Here is a 16,831-nt window from a genome sequence, read left to right as displayed (position 1 = left end):
GGTACCTACGTACTTGTATTGTAGTTTTTTTTCAACTTAAAACAATTTTTGGTTGAAAAATTAGTTGCAAAACAAATGCTGAATTAGTATTTTAAATTACTTTTATTTGGATAAACATAGGTACAATAAATATTTTCATTTCATAGCGAAACCATTTTTCTAACTTACATTCATAACATATTCATTTCAATGTCATTCCAGAGGCAAAAAATACAATATCGTTTATTAGCCAATGCCTCTGGAACAAGCAATTAAATAAACCGTTGTACACCTCCAATTCTTAATTATATTATTTTAATTCCATTACATTCTTAAATCGAACTAGTTCCTAACATACAAAGTTGATAAAACTAACTTCCAATCTCAATAGTTAAATTTAAATGCATGAAAATTATTGAATATTAATTTATCTTCGCAACATTTTGTATTTTTTACTTAATTTTATTATTTTGTGATAAGTTTTGATGTCAATGTTGTGTGTGAACAGTTAGAAAATATTTAAAATATGTATGAATATTTGTTACTTAAAACAAATCCATTGATTATTTTAAATCGCCAATATTTGGCATCAAATCTTTTTTTACGAATTTCTTCTCTTCATATTCCTTCAGAAAAATTCAGAATTGTTATGTTCCGAAATAATGATAGAAATTCATATGCGTTTAAAGTTTTCTGATCGAAACATTTATGAATTCGAATCATTTGATTTAGTAAAAATATAAACGAATGATCACTAAAAGTTTATGAAACTCGTTTCGTGAGGCCCTTTTCACATTGGGAGTAAAAAAACTCCCGGCGTCTAGCCAACGACAACCGCTGCAACAACAATGACGAACATTGGCGATACTTTTTGAGACTGTCATGGCGTCTGTTTGATATAAAATGCCCAAATGGTCCATTTAAATTAGTTTGAACTACATGTTCATTCGAATCTAAACATTTGAATAATAGAAAATCGAAATGTGAACATGTAATGATGTTATATGATGCCTAAAAAGATTCATCTTTAGATATACTGGTAAATTTTACTGTAAAATTGTGACGTGATTTGTTTTCTGACTCTTATTATTATGAAACTAGATTAAATACTAATAGACTGAAGTGTTTATACGAATGCGTCAGTTCCCGCATCGTGGCTACCATAAAGGAAGTCATACATGGACGCCGCCAGTTCCTCATTGTCCATTTCCTTGGTATTTTTATCGGAATCATCTCCATCCAACTTCATCCCCCTTCCTGCTCTGGACAGGGTGCGGAAGTCAGTCTCTGTGTCCAGTTCTTCTTCCCCTCCGAACTTATCGCGGACATCCTTCATGATGCACGCTTCCAACTTCTTGTGCTGAGAACAAATACACAGTTTTTTATATTATATTGTTGAAAATAATTGTAAGATCGCCGATGCATTAGAGTATAAAATAACACATCAATGTCCATGGCTTTCCACGCAGTGCAGGGCTGCGGAGAGTGCAGGAGTCTTGTCCACCAGGGAAATTGGAATAGGAGTCATGATCATCAGTCTTAAATAATCTTAAATAATACAAGGAAGTAGGTGATTAAAGGGCATGAAAGAAGCTTAAATGACCAAGGGCATAGCTATAGCATTCACATGATGAGGGGTTCCACTCTAAGTTGGGGGGGGGGGTTCAGCAAGGGAAAAATGAGGGAGGGTTGGAAAATTTATTATAAACTTTTTTGGGACCTCTAGTTACCAGAACTTATGAATGTAATCTACAAGTACTATTTTATATTTTTCCTACGCAATACTATTTATTAATTTTCGGGAAATCGACAGTTTACATTTATTTCAGTTTGTACATAAGTATTATACAGCCAAAATAAAAACAATTATGGATTTCCTCCTTGTGACTTCCTACCTCTACTGATACAGCATAATAAGGAATAAATAATTTAAATTTGTAAGAAAGGAATATGAAATTAAAATTTTATACGAAACAAAAGATTATGTAAAACGAAAAATTTAGAAAACTAAACATTTATAAATACATTAATAGCCATGGAGAGAGGTTGTAGATATAAATCAAATCATAATAGAAACATAAAAGACATAACATTATTCACAAACCATCAGAGAAATATTCTTTTATGGATCTCTTGTATTTGGTAAGTCGTAACTGAAAATATCCACCTTGGATAATACGCTATTGTAATTATTGCGTAGTCTGTTCAGGCAATAATTCTGCTTAGAGTTACTGAGAGAGGCGACTGGATCAAAACGATAGATTTTTTCCTCGGCTTTAGTTAAAAGTGGGTAATGTATTTAAACAGTTGCAACTTTCTAGGGTCTTTCAAAGTAATCATTTTTTACTGCACTGACACTCGAGTTAAATGGGATAAATATATTATATCCCTACCTTATAACACCTGAAGAAGAACATAGGCTTCAGAAGTTCTCTGGAAAGGGGTGAAGAATTTTTCTTTGACTCTGGCACGCATTGCTGCAAGGAAACATAAAAAACAATGAGTATTTTATAAAACTACGCGATATCCACTACCTGCAAGATGTTATATTATGTATAAGCAATGATTTTTAAGATTTAATCTGTAAATACAATAAAAATATCGCAGTGAATGGCTTACCGAAAATTCTTGGCAGAATTGGAGGCCATCTTGGATGTCACTCTTCAGCTCATCGGATACTGGAAGGTTGGCAATTCTTTCGGCGATCTTTTCGTAATTGGGCTCCAAATTCTGAAAATTCATAAATACAACCAATCAGTACTTGTTTTCATATGGGATTGTTAACTCTATTATAAGCAATGTGTTTTTGTAGGATCTTATAGAACATGATACCATCGTAAGATTCTGTAGGCCACGAAAATTGTGGTGCGCTGGGCATGTAGAAAGAATTCCAGATGATGGGACGGCTACAAAATTATGACTGGGTTCAGACCGAGGAATAGCTGGATAGACTGTGTAGAAGAGGATTGTAGCAGGATGGGAAGGACGGAGTACTGGAGGCGAATGGCGATGAAGAATGTTTGTGGCGGAGGACAAATCCTACCCTGGGATGTAGCGCCGTGATTATGATGATTCCATAGACAAGCCCTCACATAAAATCATTAACGTATCATTTCGACGAGCTGGAAACAAACCACGTGACCATATTTTTGGCACCAGGAGAGTTCGAGAGTGCTTTGAATCGACCGCCGTTGACGCAGTTGACCACCGAAGAGCGCACATTGAAATAACCAGATCCTGCGCCGAAAAGTAAAGTTCGCTAAAGTAAGGCAACGGTTTGCAGCGCAGGTAATTGCGGAACTTGTCCGCGCAAGGTCTGAATGTTCGTTTTTAACCGAACAATCTACAAATCGGGTTTCATAGCGAGACGATAGAGACGGTGGAGTGAGTAAATTATAACACTTTTGTGAAAGTATCTAACTAAATAGTTTAACGAATTATTCGATTATGGAAATAAGCCCGAATTTTCGCTCACCCGATTTGGGAGCTTCTCACGCAGCCAGAAATTTGCGCGCTATTGTAAATAGGACTAGTGATTCGTAAGCAGATTTTATTTTCGAGGACTAAATAATAGTTATATTACATTGCACTGTGTACTGTCAGATTCATTAATTTATTGCAAGGTAGACGGTCACTCCCTCAACTTGGTTTGTTCCCCTTTCCCTGATGGGCTGGTCTATCATTTTGAATGTCTACGGATAGTTCTATCGAAGTTAGTGTTGAGGGGGGATTTCAAAATGTTACCTGGTCCAAGTATCCAAGTTCTTGCATAACGCAGGTAACATTCCTGACTTGTCCACTGGTCCTGGATGTCAATAGTTCCAGCTTCGTCCTGAAGTCCATCTCGCGCTGAAATCAAAATTACAACAATAGTTAATATGACTTAGTTTTATCATCCTGAAAAGGGAAAATACATAATTGTTTTCATTCATCAACCAAATTTCGGTCGATGACAATTTGAAGCACCGTACGGGAACTTAGTTTCTCGTTTTCACAAATCACAAGCAACCATGCAGATAATGCTATATTGCACGACTTATTTACACATATACTCGTACCTATGGTATAAATAGATTAGATTATGATTCCTTAGATTGTATGAGAACCCTCTATATTTCATAAGATAGAAGTCAATTGGAATATAATTAATCTATTTAGTCCCCTTTGTATAAAGTTCACCCTAACAGTTTAGACAGAGTTCAACACAAATTTCATAGGTACGTAAATTTTAAGATCAAAATTCTAATTGAATACATGAATTATTTATCAGTTTGATGAATCAAATGCATCAAATAACGCTGTCAGACAGGAGAATGAGTGTTATACAGAGTCATTTGAAAACATTTTATGCCTGTATTCCCACCCATTAAAACGCGTCCATAAATGGCCTTGCCCGATACGACGAAAACATACGTACCACATATAAAAAACCTAAACAAATCCTTCGTAAAGTTTAACCTCCCCATATTGCAGCCATGTCCCTATGCAAATAATTTTTCACAAACAACCAAATAAACAAATCTTTAATAAAACCATTATTTTAAAATCGTGATGAAAGAGAAAGGGGCCTTTTTGGCCCGTAGCTCTGTATGCCAATAATTCAAAAAGTCAAAAAGCCTTTTTACCAAAGAACAGGAAAGGTTGGACACTGGAACTGTTAGCACGTTTGAGAATGTATCCAAAATTTAATTAACTCACCGATGCCCTGTTTCCAAAGAACGGGTAAGGCTGCACGAATCCTCCTTGATACCCGCCCTGATAGGGTTGTCCCCAGGGCTGCAGGTAGGACTGCGCCTGTTGAAACATCTGCGGCTGGAACGGTGACTGCGACTGGAACTGCGCCTGCGACTGGAACGGTGACTGCTGCTGGAACGGTGACTGCTGTGTGTAGGGCACGCCTCCGAATTGAGGGCGGTAGGCGTAATTGGACACGGGGTAGTTTTGAATTGGCTGGAAACAAAAACTAACTTAATTTTCATTCGTTACTTTAGCTAGACCGCAAGCGAAAGACTGTGCGTAGACGCACGTCACTTGCCATGCGCAGAAAGGGCGTGATTTATTACTAATTCGCTAGCGTTCGTTGGTGGATTGATGGGGTCCCCAATAGGTTGTGCAATAGGATTCAACAGTAAACTATAAGCAGGGCCAGCCCTGTGCCAAACGGCGTCTGGCGCTAGTAAAAACCTCAAGGGGGCTGTGTTAGGTATTATCAGCGCCTTGGCTAGTTGATTCCTTGGCGACTTGGCAAGTCGCCAAGGATTCAATTGCGCCTGCACAGGGCCGGCCCTAGCTATAAGAAGTTTTCAGAAGTGCAAGATTTTTTTAATTTAATTTAATACTTATACGTATTTTTAATACAATCATTATTACCTACGTGTTCGCAGTGTATTATAAACTAAAAAAATCATAATATCCTATCCTCACCATAAAAAGAGACAAAAATCTTGTGTTTTTATGTAATAAAATTATGTCAAAATAAAAGAAAATAAGGGAAAAGGGAGATTTTTAATAGTAACAATATTTATATTTTTTTGATGATTTAATCGCACTTGAGGTTATTTTTCACTGAAACAGTGCAGTAAAAGTGACAGATCATAATATCTATGAAGTCAAAATAAATCTCTGTAAGATTGTGGATCTAATGCGATTACAAAATTAATTAATAATTGTGAAAGTCTAATTTTAACCAATTAACGCCAGCGGTACTGTATCTCGGATACCGTATGGATAACATCACTATCTCTGATACCGTATGGTATCGTATCGTACCGTATGGTATCCGAGATAGTGATGTTATATTTGTCGTCACCATCTTGAAACATTTGACGGGAGGTATCTTGGGATTTGGTCTCTTTAGTGTATCAGAGGTGTGTGAAGACACCTACGAGTCAATTTCTCTTATAAATTTTGTGTGCCCGAAAACGTGGACCTAAAATTTTTAGAATTATCGATTAACTCTAATGGTTACGATTATTTGAATAATGACTACGACTATTCATAATAAATAAAATATTTAAATTATGACGTTAACAAAATAAGGTATCAAAGTGGCGGGATACCATATGGTATCGGTTGGAGGTAAAGTTAGCAAAAATATTTGTTTTTTAAGATAACATTTTTATTTCCACTATCTGAAAACACAGATAGATGACATTATGAATGAAAACATCGATATAGCAAGGATTCTGCTGATAAAGTCGAACGAGTCTTCTAACAAGTTGGGTTGAAAACTCTGTTTTCACGATTGCTTTACAAGTCGTGGAATGCTTTCTACCGGAATCGTCTGACTGGTTTCTCTAAAGGATAAACGCTATTTCAGGTGTAGCGTCAATACGATATATTCCATATTTCAGAAGGTATGCAGGACTAGTGCAATGCGATATATTCCATATTTCGGAAGGTATGCAGAGATAGTGAAAATATGGGTGGAACTGATCTAACGGACAAAGGTGTCTCAAATTATCGAATTAGCATCCGTAGTAAGAAATGATACAGGGTAATTAATGTATGGATAGTGAATATTGCTCACGATTCGTGGTTTTTATACGGAAAAATCCCAATGAAGTATCAAATCTGGAATTTCGTAGAGAACTCGCTCAAATTTATCTTACGCGATTTGGTACCATTTCCTGTGTATTCCTTGTTATTCCAAGTAGTATCTCACTAAATCATTATAGGTTATAGTGTAAGTGCAAAAATTTCTAAGATTGTTATCATTTAAACGTGGACTAAGTGCCGTACTACAGTCTTATGAGGAACGACTCCAATGCTTTAACTTTACGACCCTGGATGAAAGAAGACAATTTGCTGACTTAATATGTCTATTATGTCTTTATCGGCGATTATAATATTGTAAAAAACTTGAAAATATATTGTTTTAAGATATGAGATTATTGCGCTTGTTACTTGTTAATAAATTTTTGCACCAATTGCACCCAAATCCACCGAGCGATACTGTATGGTAGCACCCATTATTTCAGTAAAAAAAATAACTTTCAAAAATCTTACAAAAATACCATAATAATACCTAGATTCAATAAAAAAAGTTATCTGGGCAGTAGTGAATTAAGTAAGAACTTATGAAAAATATTCCTAACTAATACAGAAAACTCTTGAACGGTGAGCACGGGCATTGTATAGATTTTTTTCATCTATATTTTTAGCAAGTAACGTAATTTCCATAGTAAGAAAAGATTTAAAAGGGAGACAAAACGCCATACTGTTTTTTTCTGTAGTAGGTAGATACTTTTTAAAGTACATATAAATGTATTATTATAAAAATTGATTTCCAAAAAAGATTTCTGAAATCTTCGAAACCGGTTAGTAAAATTAAACAAATTCATTGTGAGCCGTGGCGGTTTGAAATATTTACCATTTATAATTCAGAATAAGTGATATTTAAAAATTACATTTTACAATTCTTTCCAAATTTGTCAATAAGTCCGCGAGTTTATGCTTTCAGCATAAGAAGTAATAAATATTTGAGAACCACTGGAAACAAACAAACAGAGAGCCAAGATTCCCAAATTAAAACGCTTATTATTATCTGAGGAAACAAGAAACAATGGATATTATTTCATTATTATTTTACCAATTACGTTATATTTTATTATACCGCCCACTCTAATGTATTTTACTGATAAGGTATACTTTAGCAATACCTATACACATAGATGGTCATACAGCATAAAATTATACTTACGCGAATCGGATTAGTTATAAAGTCATATAAAACGGAATTATTTATTTTTCGAGTATACTTATAAAATTCCTGTTGCTCAATAAGGATAATATAGATACTGATGTGTAAAATTGACACAACTAACTCGAGCCTCTTTAGCTCAGTGGTAGAGCACTGGTCTCGTAAACCAGGGGTCGTGAGTTCAATCCTCACAGGAGGCACAGGTATTCTTTTTTATCCCGGCTTTCGTTCATATTTGAAATTGTAAAAAACATAGATTTTACATATAAAAAAATAAATTTGAAAAATAAAGCAATAATAAAAACAAATTTAAATAAAACTGTAAGCAATTTTGAGAATAATTAAATTTTGAAGCTCTTATTTGTCTAGCAATGTTTCTGGAGCCGGAATTATTTTTAATTCAGGCCATAATTAATTATATTAAAAAACGATATCTTAACACTGGTGCTTTAAAATGAGCATTTTTCGAAGACAATAAAATTGGCAAGATTTATTTTGTAATATTTTTTTAACTTTATTACTTTCTGATGAGAAAATTTTTCACAAAATGCATGCATCATAATGCACCTTTAGTTGGCTTTTTCACGTTTTTGGACTGGTTCAGATCTGTTGAGTCAGTGATTTTTTAAAATTACATTTTTTAATTTTGTTTTTTTGCATACCTGTGGTATCCTAACGGCCGAAAAAATCGCTTGCTGCAACTTTTGCGTATCCAATGTTGGAGTTTGAATTTGCTCCATATTATTTTCTTGCTGCGATCCCGCCACCTGTCCGAGAGAATTATCCCCACTCTGGTTCGGGTCTTGGCTGGGGTCGCCTAGCGGCAGATAGCCGGCACTATTGCTTAGCGCCTGGATCAGAGATGGCGGTAGTCGACCCGTAAACACCTGGTTGTTGTTATTGGTGGTTGGCTTGGGTTCGGAAGAGGCCGCACATCTAGCACAGGCCGCCTTCATTTCTTGCCTTATTTCTTTTACAACCTCTGCGCCGAAACAGCTCTCGTAAATCTAGAATAAAAAAGCAAAAGGTTCAATGATTAGTAAACAGCTGATCAGATGGAATGTTGTCATTTTCTGGGGTCTAGCACGATCAATTTGATAACTTCACAATATTGGAACGATAGATTTAACTTCTAGTTAAAGAAGACTAGTTTTAAAGATTTGCATACCTTCATCATGGCATATTTCTTGAGGAACCTGTCATCACTGCTTCCAAAGGCAGTCACAGCGACCACCAGCCCGAGGAGTAACGCAGCGCTTGTCAACCGCATCTGTTGAAGAAGAAAATGTATTGTTAACAACTGGACTCTTATTCGGACGGTATTCAAATTTTTTAAAGTTTCCTTGGAGGTTGTAGCTACATACTACACACTCTTTCTCAAAAATAAGCTGTAACAACAGAGCTCTCAGCGGCAGCATCGTGTTATTCCACTTGTAAAGGCGCCAAAATTGAAGCTAGTCAAGGCGCCATTGGTTTTGGGCCGCGGCTGTCTGAGGAGAGGTACGATAAAAATACAGAGTACAAAGGGTGCTTATAGGTTACATTCTATTTTTTCCAGCTAACCAAACAAATACACATTATATTACATAACCCAACAATTACATGTTAACAAATGTATGTAAAAAATAAAATAAAAACATAGGTATTTAATTCATGTAAGGTATTCATTTAAGGTGTAGTGACAATTGTTTAAAAGAAATGTTTTTAATGATGATTTAAATTTGAGTATGTCGGTTATTTGTTTGATGCTACGTGGAAGGTTGTTATATACTTATGGCCATGTAGTGTGGTCCTTTTTGAAATATAGTTTTGTTTGCTTTTGGGATTAATAAGTTTTCTGTGAACCTTGTAGCGTGTTTATGTGTTGAGTTTTTTTGTGGGAACTTTTCTGGAGATGATCGAACTAACAGGCATAACTCCATTATATATATTATGTCCGTCACTGTCAGAAGTTTGAGATTTTTTAAAATTGGTCTACATGAATCCCGGTGATCAGAGTTTGTAATTTTTCGTAGGCACTTCTTTTGGATGATAAAAACATCTTTGGCGTTTTTTTTTTTTTTTTTTATTATCAATATAAAGTTTCTTTTACAGGTTTTTTTTTCGATGTCTGTCTCACTAGGATAAACCTGTGTCGAGACAGACGTATTTGATACATTAAAAATGTTTACATATTTTTTGATACATTAAATATTTCACTACATTAAATGACATTGTGAAAAAGATAGAAAATAATAATAAATGATACATTTGTTAATCAGCATCTAGTTGGAGTACATACTTATGTAGGGATTTTTATAAAAAAATTTATCATGGATCTGTCTTGGCTGATGATCCAAGATTTGATGTCTGTTTTATATTTCAGAAAAAAATCGTTCAGTCTAATGGCTAGTGGGAGAGCATTATATAGCCTTGTTGCAAAATATCTAAAGTTTCTCTGGCCAAAAGTTGTTTTAGCGAAAGGGATTTGTAAGAAATTATGTCCTTTTGTCCTAGTATCACGAGCAGTTTGGATATTGTCAAAAGTAGTTTTGTGTTTGAAGAGGTATGTTAGTATGTTTTTGGCATAAAGTTGCCTAATGTCCATAAAACAGATTTTCCTAAAGATTTCATCCGAACTGCTTGTGATTGGTAGTTTGAGGATAATCTTTATTATAAGTTTCTGAGCTTTAGATATTGGATTAATGGCGGCAGCGTTTGCTCCTCCCCATGCTATGATACCATACTCTATTAAAGATTGACAAAGTGCATAGTAGATTGTTTTGAGCTGGCTTAGGTTGAGAAAGTTGCGAGTTTGTCTAAAAAAATAAATGAATTTTCTAAGTTTGTTTGCTGTAGAGGTTATATGTTCTTTCCACTTTAAATTGCTATCAAAAATAATACCTAAGTATTTAATTTTAGTTACCTGTTCTAAATAAGGGCAATCACATATTATCGGATTTGTCAGGTTGCAAGCACAAATTTTAATTTGATTTTCTGGGTTTCTTAAGGAAGGATTAATACTAAATTCAATGTATTTAGTTTTGGTCACATTCATTGTTAGTGTATTATTGTTTAACCATCTTTTAACCACAGTTATGCCCCTGTTAGCTTTTATGTATACATCATTCCAATTGCTTGATTTGAAGAGGAGAATCGTATCATCAGCGAAACTTACAATTTTGGCATCTATTTGAAGATTACATAATTCATTTATGTATATTAAGAACAGGGTAGGACCTAAAACACTTCCTTGAGGCACGCCGTAGCTAATTGGTAATTGATTGCTATTGCAGTTGTTGATTTTCACACTTTGCTTTCGGTTTGACAGGTAATCGCTAATAATAGTAAGTTCATCACCATTTATACCAATATTAGATAGTTTTTGTAAAAGTTTAGAGTGAGAGATAGTATCGAATGCTTTGCACAGGTCTAAGAATATTGATATGCATTTTGATCCCTTGTCTAAGTTTTCATTTAGAAAATCGGTAACTGTTGCCAGGGCTTCGGAGGTGCCTTTATTTTTCCTGAATCCAAACTGGTTGAGTGATAGTATGTTATTTTGTTCAAGGTATTCAATTAGTTGATTATTAATAGTTTTTTCAAAGACTTTAGATAGTGAATTTAGTAATGTAATTGGACGATAGTTCGTTATGTCCGCTCTAGAGCCTCCTTTATGTATTGGGATTATGATTCCGTGTTTTAGATTGTCGGGGAATCGGCCTTTTAGGATGCTTAGGTTAATAAGATTTGTTAAGGGAGTGGTTATTTCTGATACAAGTTTTTTTAAGGCAATATTTGATATATCGTCCAAGCCAGTTGAAGACGAGTTTTTTAATGAGTTTATGATCAATCTAGTATCTTCATTTGAAATTTGTTTTAGACTAAAATGCAAGTTGTTGGGCAAATTTGTATTACAGCTTAGTGAACTGGAGTTGGTATGGTTTACATCGATATTTTTTGCGAGTTGTTCACCTATTTTTGAGAAGTATTTATTTGCATGATTAACAATAATATCGGGATTACTAGAAAAACTAAATATTTTATCATTTACTTTTAGTTGTTTTAAGTCATTCGTAGGATTAGGTTGAGAGTGGGTGGCTTCTTTAAGTGTTTTCCAAAGTTTTTTAGGATCATTATTACAGTTTTCTATTTTCTGTTTGTAATATATCTCTTTAGCCTTTCTTATTATTTGGGTACAAATGTTTCTATATCTTTTATAAAAGTTTCGAAGTTGTATATCATAAGGATTGTTAATAACGTTTTTGTGGAGTTTGTTACGTTTACGGATAGATTTAATAATAGTGTGGTTAATCCATGGCTTAATTGGTAAAATATTATTTGGTATATGTTTTATAATTATGTTTGTATGTTCGTTAATGGTAGTCTGTAAGTAATTGATAAAGCACGTCCAGGCGTCTTCTGGATTTATAATGTTAAGTAATTCTGACCATGATTTACTCATCAGAGATTGACGAACACAATCATAATTGATTTGAATGATTTTTTTCTTATTTGTTGTGTTTTTATGTTTGTCTTTTCTGTTGCATGTTTGTATGGAAAGAATAGTGGTGTAGTGGTCGGTAAGTGTAGATTCATATACAATAGATATTACTGGGCAGTTGGATTTGACCATGATGTGGTCGATGCATGAAATGGAGTCTAATGTAGCACGTGTGGGAGTGTTTATGGTGCTTTGGAATCCATGGTAAGTGAGTACTTACCATGGATTTACCACTTTACATTACTGAGTTTCCCCAAAAAACTATTCCGTATTTTATCATTGAGTATACGTATCCATGGTATGGTATCGATACATACATTTCAATATGCTCCCAATCTTAACAATACTAATAAGAATCTATATTAGGTGCGAATTCAAATGGAAATTGCTGCAGTCATCTCCCTAATGGGTTTGCTGCTACAATCACGTGTTAGATTTACTGTCATCGTATACATATTAGCAATAAATACCAATTCATTATCAATGTCGCTCATCATCTCGCTGACTCATGTAGCCAGCTTTCCCAACATTGGTAGCCAACATGGCCAGTATTTATCTTTGATTTGTCAGCATAATTATTAAATTTAGGTCATAGGTCCATCTCCCATGGTTCACATTCATAATAATATGTCATATACCCCTAGTCCACATCGGGCCTATGTATTGGGCCAATGCTGTTGGCCTAAACCAAGGCTGCCCAACCCCAGGCCCGCGGGCCACAATGTGGCCCGCGAACGAATTATAAGTGGCCCACGTGAACCATTTTCAAAAAACCCGCCAATTTGAAAAAGTGTCGCGGGCCCGCGGTAAAACAAACAATGCAGCTTGCGCGCGGTCACCAGTGTTGCCAACGAAGGCGAAAAAATCCAACCTGTTGAACTTACTTTTTAAACAAAAATTAGTAATCACAACAACAACACACGGTGAGCACATCAAATATTCGCTCTATACAAATTAATAGAAAACCAGTGAATTTATATACTCAAAAGCAGCGAAAAGTATATTAAAACGTGGCTTCAATTGCCCAAAAGTGTAACTGGTCTTACATCTTTAAAAAGAGTGATTTTAAAGTGTCAAAAGTGAAAACAAAATAATAATTAAAAGTGACTCAGTGCAAATATCTGGAAGATTATTATTGCTACCTGCCTTGTCAAACTTACTGTCTCGCAGTGTATTGTAACTACATAAGTACTCATAGACATATTACATAGGTACTCGGAGTAAACCAACTTTTCAGGGGAGTGAAACCATTGCAGTTAAATAATTAAATAAAAATAATAACCTTTTTTCTACTTGCAATCCAATTTTTACCATAATGGATGTCGAATCATTTATAACAAATGTAGAAAATGCTGTGGCTGCATTTAATACCTGTTTAACGGATCCAGCAAATAAGTTCACGAAAGACCAAATAACAAAACTAACCCCAATTACAAGTCATTTCTTAATAGCTATTGGTAGATTGGCGCAAACGGTGTCTAATAAAACTGCTAGTCTAGAGGGTGAATTACGGGCTTATAAGGAAATCGGAATAAATATCCCAGCCCCACAAAACAACCTCGACATTTGCGAGGTAATTTCTGAAATTAATGAGCGTAGCGAAAGAGCTAAAAACATCATTCTTTGTAATATACCCGAAAGCACTGAAACGACTGCGGCCAACAAATTAATAGATGACAAAAACAAGGTAACGGTTTTAATCTCTGCTCTCGATGATACCGCAAACCGTGATATGCTACGTGTTTACCGCATTGGAAAACCAAGTGTTGAAAAACCAAGGTCCCTTAAAATAGAATTCAATAACTCCACAACATCCAGAACATTACTAAGTAAACGTCATCTTTTAAAAAACAACACAAGGATATACCCCGATGCTACAATTTTTCAACAAAAACATCTAAAAAATCTAAGAGAAGAACTGGAAAAACGAAAGACAAATGGCGAAAATGATATTACTATAAAATATGTAAACGGAAACCCTAAAATAGTGCAAACACCGCCAAAAAACGATGCAAACTCAAGATATACTACCAGAACGCGCGGGGACTACGCACCAAATTAAATGAACTACGTTCTACAATATCGCTACACCATTACGACGTATATGTGCTGACAGAAACTTGGCTCGACTCGGAAATAAAATCAACAGAACTCGGACTCAACAACTACAAAATTTTTCGCTGCGATAGAAACTCTAAATCCAGTTCCAAAACAAGGGGAGGCGGAGTACTAATTGCAATAAAGAAGAAATTGATGTCAAGAAAACTCAAAACAAAAAATAATACACTCGAACAACTATTTGTACAAATTGATGCCACTGTAGAAAAGATAATAATTGCAACTTTATACACACCGCCACTATCTGATGCCGGAAACTATCGAAGCCACAGCGAAGACGTTGAAAATCTACTCTACAAATATCCTAACTCTAAAATTATTATTCTCGGGGATTACAACCTCCCTAACCTAAAATGGAAAACAAGTGATAGTGGTTTCATTGTTAATGAAAGTCAAAATGATCGTGCCAGTGAGATTTTAGATATGACACATTTTTTAAATCTTTTACAACATAACTTTGTATACAACATAAATGATCGCTTACTAGATCTAGCAATATCAAATTATCCTAAATTGTTCATTGAGAAATGTAATGATCCTCTGTTACCTGTTGATAACCATCACCCCCCTCTTTATATTAAGTTAAATATATGTGGCGTCGAGCCGAAACCCGTTGAAAAAACTCTCAACTACAAAAAAGCAGATTTTGAATCTATAAATTCTCATCTTTCGCATGTTGACTGGTCTTTTTTGTCTGATGTTAATACTGACGATTCCTTAGAAAATCTATATTCAATATTCTCCACCACTATCAAATCATATGTACCACTATTTACCCCTAAAAAACATACATATCCAACTTACTTCTCATCAGAACTAATAGCCTCACTACAACAAAAAAAAATACTTCATAAAAAATTCAAAAAAACTCTGAAGAAAATCGACTATACAAATTTCAGTGAAAGTAGGAAAAAATGCAAAGATCTCTCTAAAATCTGTTATAAAACATATATAAATTCTATCGAGAACATAGCCTTAAACTCGAACAATCTCTGGAAATTTATTAAAAAAATAAACAACGACAGCACAGACTATCCTCCAGAAATGCACATGGACGACAAATACGCCAACAATACGCAAGACATTGTAAATCTTTTTTCTGACTTCTTTAAAAATGTTTATGATGATGAAACACTAGAAGAAAATATTCCTTCATACACATTAAAAAAAACCACACATTTAATAGACTGCTACATCACCGAAGAATCTTGCAAAAAAAAATTAAATTCCTTAGACATAAACAAGTCTGCAGGCCCGGACACCATCCCGCCAATTTTCCTAAAACAGTGCTCCTCCGTATTGTCTAAACCACTAACCATTTTATTTAACCACCTACTATCCTCTGGATATTTTCCCGTCTACTGGAAATCCAGCTATATTATTCCAATATTTAAAAAAGGTGACGAGACTGACATTTCAAACTATCGACCAATATGCATACAATCTGTATTACCTAAAATCTTTGAATCTTTAGTTTTGGAAGAAATATATCCTACACTAACAAAATTAATAAATGACAAACAACATGGCTTCATTAGAGGTAGATCAACTACAACAAATTTACTACTGTTTCAAAACTATATATTGGAGTCTTTTTCTAAAAATAAACAAGTTGACTGTATATATACTGATTTTTCGAAAGCCTTTGATAAAGTGTCTCACAAAGTACTGATCCAAAAACTTCATGCTATAGGAATCAGAGCAAATATGTTAAGCTGGTTAAGTAGCTACATATCTGGTAGAACTTTACTTGTTAAAATAAAATCTTTTTTATCTAAACCATTTTTGGCCACTAGTGGCGTACCGCAAGGTAGTCATCTTGGCCCAATTTTATTTATTGTTTTTATAAATGACATAGTCAACTGCTTTGAAAATGTCAATGTACTGCTATTCGCCGACGATGTTAAATTATATAAAGAAATAACCTCATTAAACGACTGTCAAGTTCTTCAATCTAATATAGACATGCTAAATAAGTGGTGTTCACAAAACAATTTATATTTAAATGTAGAAAAATGCAAAATTTTGACCTTTTCCAGAAAAAAAACATCACAATTTTTTGGCTATTCAATAAATAAAACAAATTTAGAAAGAGTAAAGGAAATGCGAGATCTTGGCATAATAATGGATGAGAAACTAGACTTTACGGCCCACATTCAACAAACTGTGAATAAGGGTATGAAAACATTAGGTTTTATATTAAGAACAATTAAAAACTTTAAATCTTTACAAATCATAAAACTATTGTACATATCCCTTGTTAGAAGCCTGATAGAACATAACTCCATAGTTTGGTCACCCTTCTACAATGTACATATTCATAATGTTGAAAGAATTCAAAGAAAATTTCTACGCTTCGTCAATTTTAAACTTAACATCCCTTTAGAACACATAAATTACCAGTCATTATTGAATCATTTAAATATTCCGACATTAGAAAACAGAAGAAAAATAAACGACCTAACCTTTTTATTAAAATTATTGAACTCTAAATTCGATTGTTGTGAACTCCTGCATTTAATAAATCTACACATACCTACACGAACAAC

The 16,831-nt window shown here is 34.4% G+C and overlaps 1 protein-coding gene and 1 non-coding gene across 2 annotated transcripts in view; one reads left to right on the top strand and one right to left on the bottom strand.

The window, feature by feature from the left end:
* Positions 1-125: 125 nt before the first annotated feature.
* LOC149411013 (uncharacterized) overlaps positions 126-16,831 on the bottom strand; it is a 43,484-nt gene continuing 26,778 nt past the window's right edge. The window contains exons 2-8 of the mRNA XM_089647616.1: positions 8,850-8,951; positions 8,344-8,688; positions 4,678-4,929; positions 3,724-3,828; positions 2,599-2,709; positions 2,373-2,456; positions 126-1,339 (exon numbers count right to left, since the gene is read on the bottom strand). Of these exons, the coding sequence (XP_089503742.1) occupies positions 1,106-1,339; positions 2,373-2,456; positions 2,599-2,709; positions 3,724-3,828; positions 4,678-4,929; positions 8,344-8,688; positions 8,850-8,951 (1,233 nt within the window). The 3' untranslated portion in view covers positions 126-1,105. The remainder of the gene's footprint in view (positions 1,340-2,372; positions 2,457-2,598; positions 2,710-3,723; positions 3,829-4,677; positions 4,930-8,343; positions 8,689-8,849; positions 8,952-16,831) is intronic.
* TRNAT-CGU (transfer RNA threonine (anticodon CGU)) lies at positions 7,810-7,881 on the top strand. The gene has a single exon. It is a non-coding gene; the product is annotated as a tRNA-Thr (tRNA).

This window comes from Hesperophylax consimilis, chromosome 26 (assembly GCF_061612785.1).
Source record: "Hesperophylax consimilis isolate HC1 chromosome 26, BYU_Hcon_1.0, whole genome shotgun sequence".
Classification (NCBI taxonomy): Eukaryota; Metazoa; Arthropoda; class Insecta; order Trichoptera; family Limnephilidae; genus Hesperophylax; species Hesperophylax consimilis.
This window is presented reverse-complemented; position numbering and strand designations above follow the sequence as displayed.